This window comes from Molothrus aeneus, chromosome 3 (assembly GCF_037042795.1).
Source record: "Molothrus aeneus isolate 106 chromosome 3, BPBGC_Maene_1.0, whole genome shotgun sequence".
NCBI classification, from domain to species: domain Eukaryota; kingdom Metazoa; phylum Chordata; class Aves; order Passeriformes; family Icteridae; genus Molothrus; species Molothrus aeneus.
In genome coordinates this window covers 99,552,782-99,565,790 of record NC_089648.1, presented here as the reverse complement: position 1 = coordinate 99,565,790, position 13,009 = coordinate 99,552,782, and the positions used below count along the sequence as shown (strand labels likewise).

Below are 13,009 nucleotides of genomic sequence, written 5' to 3'. Positions count from 1 at the left end.
TTTTGGAAGAGCACTGATCATCTCAAGATTAATCACAACCCTGCAAGAACACGCAATGCCAGATTTTCTTCCCAGCAACATCAAAATGAGAGCAGAGATGAGTGGTACAGCTGGACACTGTTCCAGTGCAGACAATGCAAACACTTGGAAAAACATCAAATCCCCCCACAAATACACGCACACACAGGTATGGATGTACATACACATGCACACACCAATCGAGAACAAACTGTGAGGAAGAGACAAGGCAATTTGGGTGCCACTCATGCTGTGATGACAAATTTGGAGCAGACCAAGCTTTGGAGACAAACACTGAACAAGTCCATACCACAGCAGCAAAGTCAGGGCTGCTCTTGCCTTCATGTCTTCAAGTCAAATCACCAGCCCACCAAGTTTTTCTCTCACAGCAATTCATCCTACCCAAAATATATAGGGGGCAGAGAGATGAAGGCAGACAGACAAAACTCCCTCTGTGTGTCTCCTCCATAAAGACATTCTGCACTGAAGGCAGCAGCAAAGAGGGAGTTTATCTGAATATACATAAAGGAAAGCAAACATACAAACCAGAATGTCTCCTAGATGCTCAGTTCAAGGACACAACACCAAACCCAGGGACTGTTCTACATGCAGATTACTGACTTAGAAGCTTGTGAGCCGTGCCAAATATAAACTGTAATGTTTTGGGGGTTATTACAAATACAAATGAGACACTGCTGCAACTTGGGATTAATGAACCAATAAACCAGTCATTCATATGTAAAAAAAAGCAGCAATTTGGACTTCTATTCAAATGTAAACAATTGCTCCATCAGGCAACAAATCATACAAATGGCCCTGTGTCACAGACTTATTGACAAAATAAATGGGACCTATTGGGACTAAGGCTGCAACTCCCGGGCACCCTGACACGCTGCTGTAGCTGTGGGGTGCATGGGGTCACACCAAGCACTGCAAACAGCCACGGGAAATTCAGCAGTACAATCCAAGGGTAGGATTCTGTTTGCATTAAATCTGCACTCCAGCTTTCAGATATTGACAGGCAGCTGTTGATGCACACCACTTAAAAGCAGAATCCTCCCAGCATTGCTGCCAAGGTGCATGCACGCCACAACCAAACCCATACAGGGAGCCCTTAGCACTGTCAGCCCCGTGATCCTTCCTTGTGTTTATCTATGTGTAGGTACTTTTCTGCAGGTACATTCAGTTCTCCATCTCACCCTCCTCTTGTGGTGCACAAGGACTGTTATTTATTCATCTGTTCTGCACTCATAAAAAACATGCCTGTCCACATTTTATTGGAAAAGCCTGAAAGCAAAATCCAAGTCCTGTCACATTGTTCACACTGATAATTTGTTGGACTGTTCTCCATGAATAACCTGCTCACTCAAGTCAGCAGAAAGCTTCTCATTGACCTCAATAGGCATTCAGCAAGCTCCTAAGTGTTTGTTAGTCCCTTTTAATTTATCTTTATTTATTGTTTAAAACAGACACAAATAGCCTTTCAAACTGAAGGTGTGCAAAAATGGGAAAGCACCAAAACACATTTATTTTTTTTGCTTCTGTCTTAGCTTAAAAAACAAGAAAAAGAGAATTGCTTTAAAGAACTCAACATGCTCTGAAGCTGAGACTTAAAGTATCCCAGCATTACAAAAGCGTTGCCATATGTTGTGTTCATAACATGACTGCTTCAGAAGTTAAATCAAACAATTACTGAATCAAAACAGAAGCACTACCTTTTCCATTTCTTTAGGACTTTTTTTTTCTGAATGATCATCCATTCTCTGCAGAATTCAATTTTATAGCTATGATCAATGCAGGAGCCTGCTCCAGCACAATTTTCTCATGGATTCACAGGCCTCTTTCAGGCATCCACCTACTCTGGGATGGGTCTGCCTCCATGGGCTGCAGGGAATCTCAGTTCCACCATCTGAAGCACCTCCTCCTCCTCCACCACTGACCTTGGTGTCTGCAGAGTTGTTCCTCTCACATGTTCTCACTGCTGTTCCCTGGCTATAATTACATCTCTGTAACTTCTTTTCTTCCTTCTTAAATATTTTATCCCAGAGGAGTTACTACCATTCCTGACTGGCCAAGCCCTGACCAGCAGCACATCCATCTTGGAGCCACCTGGCAGTGGCTCTACCAGACCTGGGGAAGCTTTTAGCAGCTTCTCACAGAAACCACACTGGTAGCCCTTCCTGCTACCAAAACCTGGCCATGCCAACCCAACACCCTCAGGAAAAGGACAACAACATCCTGGGAGGACAGCAAGGCACATCAGCTCAGCAACAGTCCCAGAGCTTTTGTGCCAAAGATGCAGCTGTCAATAATTTCACTAAAAGAGAGCTCTAAAAAAAAGACTGAAAGAGGGGACCAACTTTCTTGTTTTCTTCTTCATACGTGTGAAGAATGGCAGACAAAAAGGTGTAAAAATGGAAATTATCTCTGTCACATCAGGCAGAGCAGCGACAGAGCACCCTGAGACCAAGCAGGTGCCCTTTGGGAAGGGCAGAGCCACAAAGCCTCTGCTGAGCACCACACCTGCCCTGGGCCACAACCCCAATGGCTGGTGGAAGAGGTCCAGCACCACCACGAGTGCCCAATGCATGTGCCACACAGTGCCACCGGCCCTCTCCCACTGTGGGCTCCCTGGTGGCAGATTGCCATCACCTCTGGGACCTAGAGGCCATCAGCTCCTCTCTACATATTGTAAAAGGCCTCAAATCTGAGTCTCCCTCACTGGAGTCAGAGGAGGTGCACATTTCCATACTGACTTCACCTGCAGAGATGCCTTGCTAGTAACGCTGTCAAAATGAAACCAGTGCATCGTCACCGTAACGCTCACGTCAGCACCTGGATGTGTGTATGTGTATTCTCCATTGGATTTTGTTTCTTTCCTATTCTTCCTCTTTTCTTCTGAAATCATCTACTCAGAAGTGACAAAAATTAGATACTATTTTGCAGATGAATTGTTGCTTACTGAAGCAACAATTAACCACATCATATGACCTGACATACACAACAAAACCAGAATTGGACAAGTCAGCTATAAGGCATTTACTAGTACTTGGTTTGTTAAAGAAAATACTCTTCATTTTTCTTGAGCTATGCTCAATTGATCCTTTTTGAATAAAGAACTCTAGCACTTATGTCAAGATCCTGGACACTTTAATCTGTGGCTCTGGGGTGTGATTCACAACAATTGGTCTGTGCTTACAGATGTGTATCAGAAATACATTTAAAGACTGCTGTGATGGGGGAACGTTTTCTTTCCCTCCAAAGAGCTTTGTCTCCATGTATTCTCCTCCAATAAAACCCAGAGAATTCAGCAGGAAGTTTGGTTGACAAGGACCAAATCAAATGTTGTCTTTTTTTGGAAGCAAACCCCTGTAATTTATAATTAGGCAGAACAAAGTGAAAACTAACAAAAACAGGAGACATACAGGAAAACCAGATCTAAGGCAGGCACATGGATACATTTATTTTTATGCTTCATTGTGCAATGAGTTTTATCTTGGGGGAGAAGAGGGTTCTGGGTTTCAATTTATCTGAAAGCTTGGTCTATTCTACTGCACTACAAAAATTCTGCTAATTTCCATTCTAAAATTAAAAACCTCTATCCTGAAAGTTGTTCTTATTTTGTGCTTGTTCTGCTTAGTAGAAAACTGCACAAGAACCTGATGCTCAAAAAGCCCCTCCAGATTTCCTGTTTCAATATACTTGAGTCTAATTTATACATCCCCACTCTTGTGACAACCATGTCCTTAATTTTAAACAGATCTTTCTCTTTCCAGCTTTTGTGTGTGTCATCAGATTAGCAAGCCAAACTATTCCAGGGAATGTTTATACAGCCTTTTGTAGAAAAATCTACACATGCTCTCCCTGTGCAGCTGGCAGGCTGGGTGAGAGCAGGATGCAAACTCCACGCTGTGCACACCTGGACAGGACACCACAGAGCCTGGATGGATGGGCCCTGGTGAGGGCACCAGGTTGGTCTCACACCTCTTGGTTGGCACTGAGCTCAGCTCTCTGTGGCTGATGGTGTGGGAGCAGTGAGTCTGTGAGCCTTCAAAAGGTCCCATACACACAGCCCTGGCTGCTGCTCTGAGACAGCCCCTGCTCCTCTGTGTGCGTTCCTCCACAGTCTTGCAGATCTGACTTCATCTCTTCTGAGCAGGGCTTGTCACCAGGCTACCCAAGCAGCTCATCTGTCCTGCCTGTCAGTGTGCTGGGTTGCATCCACAAGGACAACAGGGACAGCTTTTGTCATCTTCCCTCTCTGGGTCCACGGGGATGACCCACAACTTCTAGGAAAGAATTGCTACAGTGCTGTAGTACCTGGTGAGCTACAGGCATGGCCTCAGAGCTCACACCTCTCCAGCATGGTTGGCAAGCACATGTCTCCACAGAAACACCAGCACTTTGCACCTGATCACAATTTTGCTGCCAAATGAGCTTTGTTTTAATTTTCCACACAGGGCAGAACAACAAAGCAAGGGAGCTACCTATGCCACGTAGGAAAGAAAAACTTGTCAACTCTAGGAAATCTGCATTCTATCAAATTAACCTGATTTTGTGTTTCAAAGTCAAATCTACGTTATTTGTTTTTTATTGTAATTAGCAGAGGTCCCTCAGCAGCCTCAAAGCTCACAATCTTAAAAAAAAAAAAACAACAAAAAAACCCAAACAAACAAAAGAAAACACAACCACAAAACCCTGAGCTACCAGCCAGGTATGTGTAGGTCAGTATTTCCTGGTCTATTGCTGACTACCTTTAATAGTTTTTCATCAGCTACAGAGTTGCTTGGAGAACAGAACTGCTGTCTACATGGGACTACTCATGCTTATAACATCTGTGCTTTGTATCTACCAGCAAGTTTTATTTTGGCACACAAAACTTACAAGCACAGGTTGTCCTTGGATCACTCCAACTTTCAAAATAAGTATTATCTACAACTCAAACACTGTGAAGGGACTGAAAACAACTGTCACTGACAGATAAGCATTCTATCTTTTCCTCTTTTTATCAAAAGTGTTTTCTATCTGTAAATATTAGCTTCCATACATATGTAACATTCAAAATCAATATGGAAACACAAATATAAGTAGGTAGGATGGCAAACAACAGTTCATCAAAACATTATGCCCCAAATTTTATGTTATAGGTCGAAAGATTTGACTTACCTATCTATTTGAGGGTTTTTTGTTGATCAAACCTTCTCTGCAACAGATAATTACATCTCATCTTTTCTAAGATAGTATTATTTATAACATGTTGAGCATTAGGAACAGGTGAATAATCAGTTTGAACTCACTTGTATCTAAGCAGAAATCCTTTGACTCTGACTTTTCTCAAAGGTACAGGGAACACAATTTGCAACCCCCAAGTTTGGAACTGACTAAGGGACTACACAAAACAAACCAATGAAGAGGTTGGGTATAAGTGAGGCTGCTGCACCAAGAGACTTCAGCAGCAAGAAACACTTTCTGCATCCCTTTACCCTGCCACAAGAGGTGGCTTTCCCCCATCTCCTCAACCAGGGAGACGGGTGCCCTGAACCCCCTTCCCTTGACAGTGATGAATCGCTCCATTCATCAGGTCACACACTGTTCAAAAGTCAATGAATGCTTTGAAAAATGTTACTCCCCTCTGTCTGTGTCACTGTGTTTGCAAGGACTAAGTGTTCATCACAGCTGCACCTCCTGCAAAGGGTATAAACACCAGACGACCACTATAGAGCAAATCTGTGTGAGCTATTAAGTGCAAACTTTAAGGAAATCTGAACACTAACTTCAGTCACATTCAGATTGGTAAAGCTAGGAGGGCATTTTCACAGACAATGGTCTAGAAGAGTTACATTAGTTCCCAGGGTTTTGCAAAGCGTTTTTCTCTGGTTACCTTGGTAACTGCTACCTTGGCACCCCTGTTGATAAGCTGCACCACATTCTCCACTTGGCCTTTGTAGGCGGCTACAAGCAGGCGTTCTGAAAGCACGGCGACCACATCCTGCTGGCTCATGAATTAGGAGAGAAAGGTTTTCAGGTTTCTTCAGTCCAAAAACAAAGGCTTGGGATCAGTTCAAGCAGCATGCAGGCAGGCGAGGAAGGATTCCAGCTCCCTGGACAGTGATGTTATTGCTATGCCATCCATTGGACCTATGGATCAGAAAACAACACTGCTGTCAGGCAGCTTTCAGAAACAGAGCACTACAGCAGCTCCTCCCTGAGCGTTCATCTTGGCATTGGCTTGGGAGGGGATCACAAGAACTCCTCAGAACCTCCTGAAGACATTGCACTTCTGTTGCAAGGTGGAGGGATGTAGACAGTAGCACATTTTCAATGTGCCCTCATTCCCCTTGGTTGGGACAAAAATCCTTGAACTTTCTGAGAGCTTTACTCTCTTTCAGCCTAACTTCTATTTGTGTGGTCCGCCCACCAGGTTTCCTGGTCTTTAATTAGCCAAGGGTGGGTTAACTCCTGTTGGCCAGAGGAACAAGAATAGGTTATAGTTACTGACTGCTGATATAGATATACAAACCTCTGCCCTGGAAGGATTGAGTGCAGTCAGCAATTAAAGGCAGCTGACTGTTCCCTAACGAGTATGAAATGCTTCACAGCCTCCCCTGAACCATCCCAAGGACACTGCTGGGAAAGATCACAACCTGCTATTGGGAAACACTCATCTTTGCTGTCACTGAGAAATTATGTTCTCCCCACCAAGCTGACATCATTCCCCACTGATTCCAGAAACAATTCAGATTTAGCACTCATCATGCAAACTGTATGTCTGTCTGTCTGCCCAGGCTTCACTGACCCATCCAACGAGCCATCAGAGCTGAAAAGAGTTTTCTGATATAATTACAGAAAATGTATCCACTGATCACTTTGAGCTGTGGGATCCAGAACCTGCCCAGTTTGGGAATATTTCAGTTTCATTTGTGCTCTTTTCACGTTAGCATTTAATTGTTTCAGAACAGGAAAAACACCTTCAAGATATCCAGTGTATTTACAAATTATCTGTCCTCCTCTCTTGAAATATCACCGCACTGCCCTTTAACAGCCACCAGTGCAAAACACTCTGCATAGTCAAAGAGTAATAGGTGCAGGGTCCTGGATGATCCTGGAGATCGATACTGGAATACAATGTCTTTCACCCTTAGGTTATCCTTTAAATCCATCTCAGAACAGCTATAACTAAAACTGTAGGTTAATTTGTAGTAGTAGATGGCAACATAATTTAATTTGCACTCCTAAGGTGATTTATATTAGCAAATCTTAGAATGCTTTATGAGCTTTAATTCTTATAACAGCCTTCAAAGTGAACAATATGCAGAAGAATATTACATGCATCTTAGAAAAAGGCCCTTGAAAGCACAGAGAAGTTACTGTTTTCACTGAGGTTGATAGAAAGTTATGCCAAAGCCAGTAAAAGCTTCAGGTAACTGATTTTTGATTTTTAAGTATAAGCATTAGGCAAGACCATTTCCTTTTAAAAGATTCAAGTTAGCTTTTCCTCACCTTTCTCTTCCTTTCCAAGTGCAAACATGTTTGGAGCAACATGGAAATAGCTGCACATTTATTTAGAGAAACCAGACAAAGAGTTTCTAGGCCTCAAAGTCAGCATAACATAGAACAACAGAGGGGTGGTGCTGTACCCTGTGCCACTGGACTGGTTTCACCCACACCCTCAGAGTAATGGACACAGTTTGTACCCTGGTAAAATGGAAAATAGGGAAGATTATAGAAAACCCCTCATGTCCTTCATTAGCACATCATACCCTGCTCCTCTGGCAGAGTGCTGTGCACATTATAGTACAAACCATTAAAAAGGCTCCAAGAAACACAGGTGGCCTACACTTACTAATTTGAACTGTAACAAACAACACAAGTTCCAATCTTACCTCCTCAAGTATTTGATTTCCAGTGACTCCTGCTTCCAAAGCAAGTGGAACACCCACCCTCCCTCCATACCTCCCCACCACCCACCCACGATCCCAGCCCCCTGCTCCCAACATCCCTGAGTCTCCCATCACATCCCAAATGGAGCTTCCATAAGCCAGGAGCACAACCCACAGCTCCCCTCCGTGACCAGTACACAGTGCAGGGCACACCTCACAACAGGGAGCTCCTCAGGCAGAGGATGGTGTGTGTCTGTGCCAGCCCCTGCCTGGGCAGTGATAGTTTCCAGGTGAACTGTGCCATCACTTCCATCACTTGTTTGTTCCCAGCCTTATCCCTTAGATGCCTGCCAACACTTTGGCTGGAGACATGTACACTGACATCTTAAAACATCTCTGGTCAGAACCTGCTTGGTTTTCTTACCTCTTAAATTTAAAAAAAAAAACCAAAACAACAAAAGCAAAACAATGAAGTGACATCATTGTCACTGACAGATTTGCATATTCACTGCAAAAATCTCAGTCTCAATGGAGACATTTTCCTGATACACTGATATTTCTGAGCAAGTTTGCAGAAACCATAGATGCTCATCACATCTTAGCCACACCGCTAGAAAGACACTAATACCTCAACAATGTAGGGCTGGAAAAGTCTGGATAAACTGTGCAAGGTAAATGCTGGAAATCATACTCCCTAGTTGAATAGTTCTCCCTCTCTCCCACAGTTTTCCCATCCCTGCAGCACAGTGAGATCATGAGCCTCCTCCTGCCATGCCCTGCCACACTGGAGTGATGGACTGTGACCGCATCACTGCTATCATGGAGTTTGCCTTCTTGTCTTTTCCACTACTTGGATCATACATAAAAACACAGCAAGGAGCTGATTCAGCTATTGGTCTTTTAGGGGTATCTCCCACTTTGCCCAGGTCTCCAGCAGGTGTTGGTCCTGTTCCCAGAGGGCTGTCACAGCACGAGCCTGGCTCCTGCTCAAACAACAGGTCACATTCCCTGTGACCAAATCTGCTTTACATCTCCTCAACTGGGATTATCTGCAATTCAGAAAAGTGAGTCCATTTAGAACAGGAAGCCCAGACAACTGAAAGACCAACTTTCCTTTTCTCCTGAGCTGGTAGGAAAAGGTGATGGGTGAACAGTGGAAGTGGGAACAGTCTTCTCATTCCCCTCCCCAGGGACCCATGCCCAGCACAGTGGCTGCACTGGCAGTGGCATTGCTGCCCCCAGATTTAACTCTCTGCATGCCTCAGACACACAGAGTGTCTTTCCTTGACCATGTCTGCACCCCCAGCAGCAGGAGGAAGGTACCAGATGCCCAAGGACTGCAATTAAAAGCTTGACTGCTCCTTTCACACCCAGATGGTGCAAAATGAACCCGACAACACGATTACAGGCGCTGCATCGCATCCCTGCTGCCAGCACCTGCTGCCCAGAATTAAATCCCTCATTATCACCCCCAAGATCCAGAAGCTCAAGGGAGGCACAGAGCATGAGAATATTCAAATCTTATGCCTTCAAAACAACAACAGAAAAAATTATTTTGCTTTAGCATATTTTTAAATGAAAACCAGCCATCTCTGTGCTTCTTTGTTTAAGATCAGATTACTTACCTGGAGCGGGCTGGGAAAGCAACACCTACTTCCTGAGCCTCTCCAAGGAAACTGGCCAGATGTGATGCCCACAGGTTCAGCTGCTTTGTTGTGGGTCAATCCCTTCGGAGGATAAGGAGCTCAGCCCATCAGTGGAGTGTGGAAAAGGAGAGGCTGACTGTGGATCAGTGTTCCCAGTCGGCAGCTGCGAGGCACCATCCCCCGGCACTGAGGTCCAGCTGCATCCCCACGGATTATGCTCTCAGCTCACTGAGCCACACTGCCCCACGGACACTTAGGACATGTCTGTCTGTCTGTCTGTCTGTCTGGGGTGGCACAGCAGCCTGTGGGTGGGCAGCTGGCTGCTCGATGGCAGGGTTGTAAAGCTCCCAGCTCTGTCCTCTCTCCCGTGCAACTGGCAGAGCTGGCAAAAACACTCTCTGCACCTTTCCCCAGCTCCCTCCCCTCCAAACTGCTGCCAGGCTGCTTCAGTGGCCGTAGCCCCTGCACGTCAGTAACAAAAAAAGCACAGGAATGATGATTTTCAAAAGCCAAAGGACAGTCTAGGAAACAGATGCTGAAAGGCTAGGCAACAGATTCCCCTAAGTTCATGCAAAGGGTTAAAACCAGCAGCATTCTCACTAAGGGAAGAGAAAAAAGCCAAAACTATGAAAGATTTAGGAGCTGTGAGCTAATCAATTTTAAGAAGTTCTCTGTGCTAAATGGAAAAGATGAAATACCAGAGCACAGGTCATTCTCAATGCAATCACTAAGTTAAATTAGTATTTGAATAAAAGAATGCTTACATAGCTAACACAAAGTTTCCATATGTGCTGAGGTACAAGATGAAAGGGGAAAAAAAGAAGAAGGGACCCCCAGTTTTCTGCAAGGGATCCCAAATTCTCTTTTTCAGTTTATCACCAGAAATTATGCTGAATAGAATCACAGAATCATAAAATAACAGAACTTCCTGAGTTGGAAGGCATCCACAAAGATCACCGTGTCTAACTCCTGACTCCACACAAGATGGCTCCAAAAATCCCACCATGTGCCTGAGAGCATTGTCCAAATGCTTCTTGAACTCTGGCAGGCTTGGGGCTGTGACCACTGCCCTGGGGAACCTCTAGTCCAAGAAAAAATCTCAACATCTTGTAGCTTTATTTTATTCAACATAAACAATGGAATAAAATTAGTCTAAATTATTTTGGAACACTCCAATATTAAAATACGGAACTAGACCATTTTTTTATGGGAGAGTAGGTAAAAGCTACTAATTCATAATAATATTCTTTCTAAGAAAATTTCCTACATCTAAATATTGCTCTTCTGTGCTTGACTCTCACAGCAAAATGGGTTTCTTTTTTTATTAGTACATAACAGTATAAAATCTATAAAATGCTTCTTTTCTCATCCAGCCTCTTTGCAAAGCAGTTTGTCATACATAAAATATGACGTAAACACTAAGATTGTATTCACTTTAGAGTAACAGCATTATTCAGCAGAGTGGATTATTGCATTAGAAAGAGTGGGTTTCCTGGAACTCATTTATCATTTACTGCAGGATGCTGATATATCTGCCATTTCTTTCAGCTGACTTTAAAAGGGTTTGTCCGAGACATGCAGCACTGCTTCCCTTTCAGTGATTTTTCTTTACTTTCATCATGAATCCAGTAGAAACAACTCAGGAAAAAAATATATTTTGCTAAAGGGAAGATACTGCCTCTCACCCCTTCCTGCCCCAAAAGACAGTTAAAAATCAGTCAAAGGTGTAATTGTGAAAGCCAGCAGAAGCTTCATCTGGAAAACAGTAAAGCCCCCCACCAGGTTGAGAACAATGTGCTTTTGAGTCACACTTTTCTTCTTTCCTTTACAACACCATCAACACTATTTTTGGAGTTAGGTTTTATACCAAGGAACATATTGAATTGGACATCTACATAGACTTCGAGTCTGGGGGGATGGATTTTGCTGTTTTCATGACATATTTTATTGTGGCAAATACAATCATTCAGTTTTCATATGGATAGTTGCATATTCATCACCCTAAGTATCACCGCTGTCTGGGACATCTGAAAACAATTTCTGAGCTGCTTTTTTTTTCCCCCCACTTGTTGCTAGTAATTACTTCAACAATGACTATTTAGCAGCCTCCCAGGGAGCATCTGCATGACAGTTGCTCATCAGGCTTCCCACAACCAGAGCAGACTGATTGATGCCACTGCTCCACGGACCGACAGCCAGCCCCGCTCGGCGACGAACGGACACAGGGACAGCGACCGCAGCTTCCCCAGCGGCTTTGTCCAGCCCATCTCTGTTGCCTGGCCTCCACTGCTGGCTGCACTCAGTGTAAATCCTCAGCTGCCTGGCAGCTCTCAGGCAATGCTTTGGTGCCACCAAAACCAACCTCCAGAGCTGCAGCTGCCAGGCAGGATGCTCCTGCAGAGAGGCACGGACACATGGAGACCAGCAATGAAGATCAGAGGCAGTTTCAAGTCATTGCTTGAACATAACTAATCTTGTATGAAAACAATTGCTTTTCTTCCCCTCTTACTTCTCTGCCTTCTAGCCCTAATCTCCCTTATGCAACACACAAGTAATATACTTACCACTTTCCATATAACGTGATTTGGGGGGGTTATTTGACTTTTCTCATTGAAGTTCCTCAGCTTTGTTACTCCCCACTCTTTCAACACCTGCATACACACACGTCAAAACCACTCAGTGCAAGCAAGCTCAACTCCCAGAAAGCCCTGTCAGTTGGGCACTATTTACATGACAAAACAATATCTATTGTTTGATAGGGGACAGTGCCAGTGTGCAAACACACATGCATGACACATCTCTTCCCATTTGCATAAAACCAGTTAGGAGATCTTTCCAGCTGACTGCTGTTTAACAGAAGTGCCAGAGCCTAACCTTGGGAACCAAGCAGACACACGGCTGTGCTCATGGGAGGGTGGGGTTTTATGTTACCATCACACACAGTGGGGCTTCTGGATGGGAGAACTGTTCCTCACTATCACCCTCTGTGCAGGAGCCTATTAAAATGACTGCAGGACCTCATTCTGAGCAGAAAGTGCCATAACCCTTTCTACAACCATCTTCCTGTCCTTCTCTGCTGTTCTCCCTTTTCTGATCCCAAAACATGTCCTGTGCTGCAAGGGTTCAGATTATCTTTGGCATGGACAGCATCTGCCATTCTGTTTGGGGCCCCTGCTGCTGCCATGTCACAGTGCTGGTGCAGAGGTCTCCTCCTGCCCATGTATGACCTGAACCCTCTTCCCTGCTAGCACAAGCAGCCCCACACCCTCCCAGACAGCATATAACAGTAACCCAGGTTAATACTGCAAAAGACATTCCAGAAAATTTCAAGAAAAAGTAATTCCTACACTTACAGATTCTTTTTCAAGGCCAGAAAACACCACTACAATAATCTAATGCCAACCAGCACCAAGGCACAAACTCCTATTTGAGCTGGATCCTATCTTTTATACACACTATTAAAGA

At 44.2% G+C, this 13,009-nt stretch overlaps 1 protein-coding gene across 4 annotated transcripts in view; it reads right to left on the bottom strand.

Annotated features, from left to right (window-relative positions):
* Positions 1–13,009, bottom strand: part of ANKRD6 (ankyrin repeat domain 6) — an 86,893-nt gene that overhangs the window by 27,585 nt on the left and 46,299 nt on the right. For 3 of the 4 annotated variants that reach the window (XM_066547474.1, XM_066547477.1, XM_066547475.1), the window contains exon 4: positions 5,900–6,156. In XM_066547474.1, the coding sequence (XP_066403571.1) occupies positions 5,900–6,019 (120 nt within the window). In that variant the 5' untranslated portion in view covers positions 6,020–6,156. Of the gene's footprint in view, positions 1–5,899; positions 6,157–9,523; positions 9,960–13,009 lie in introns of those variants that run through there. The other variant, XM_066547476.1, reaches the window with a different exon arrangement.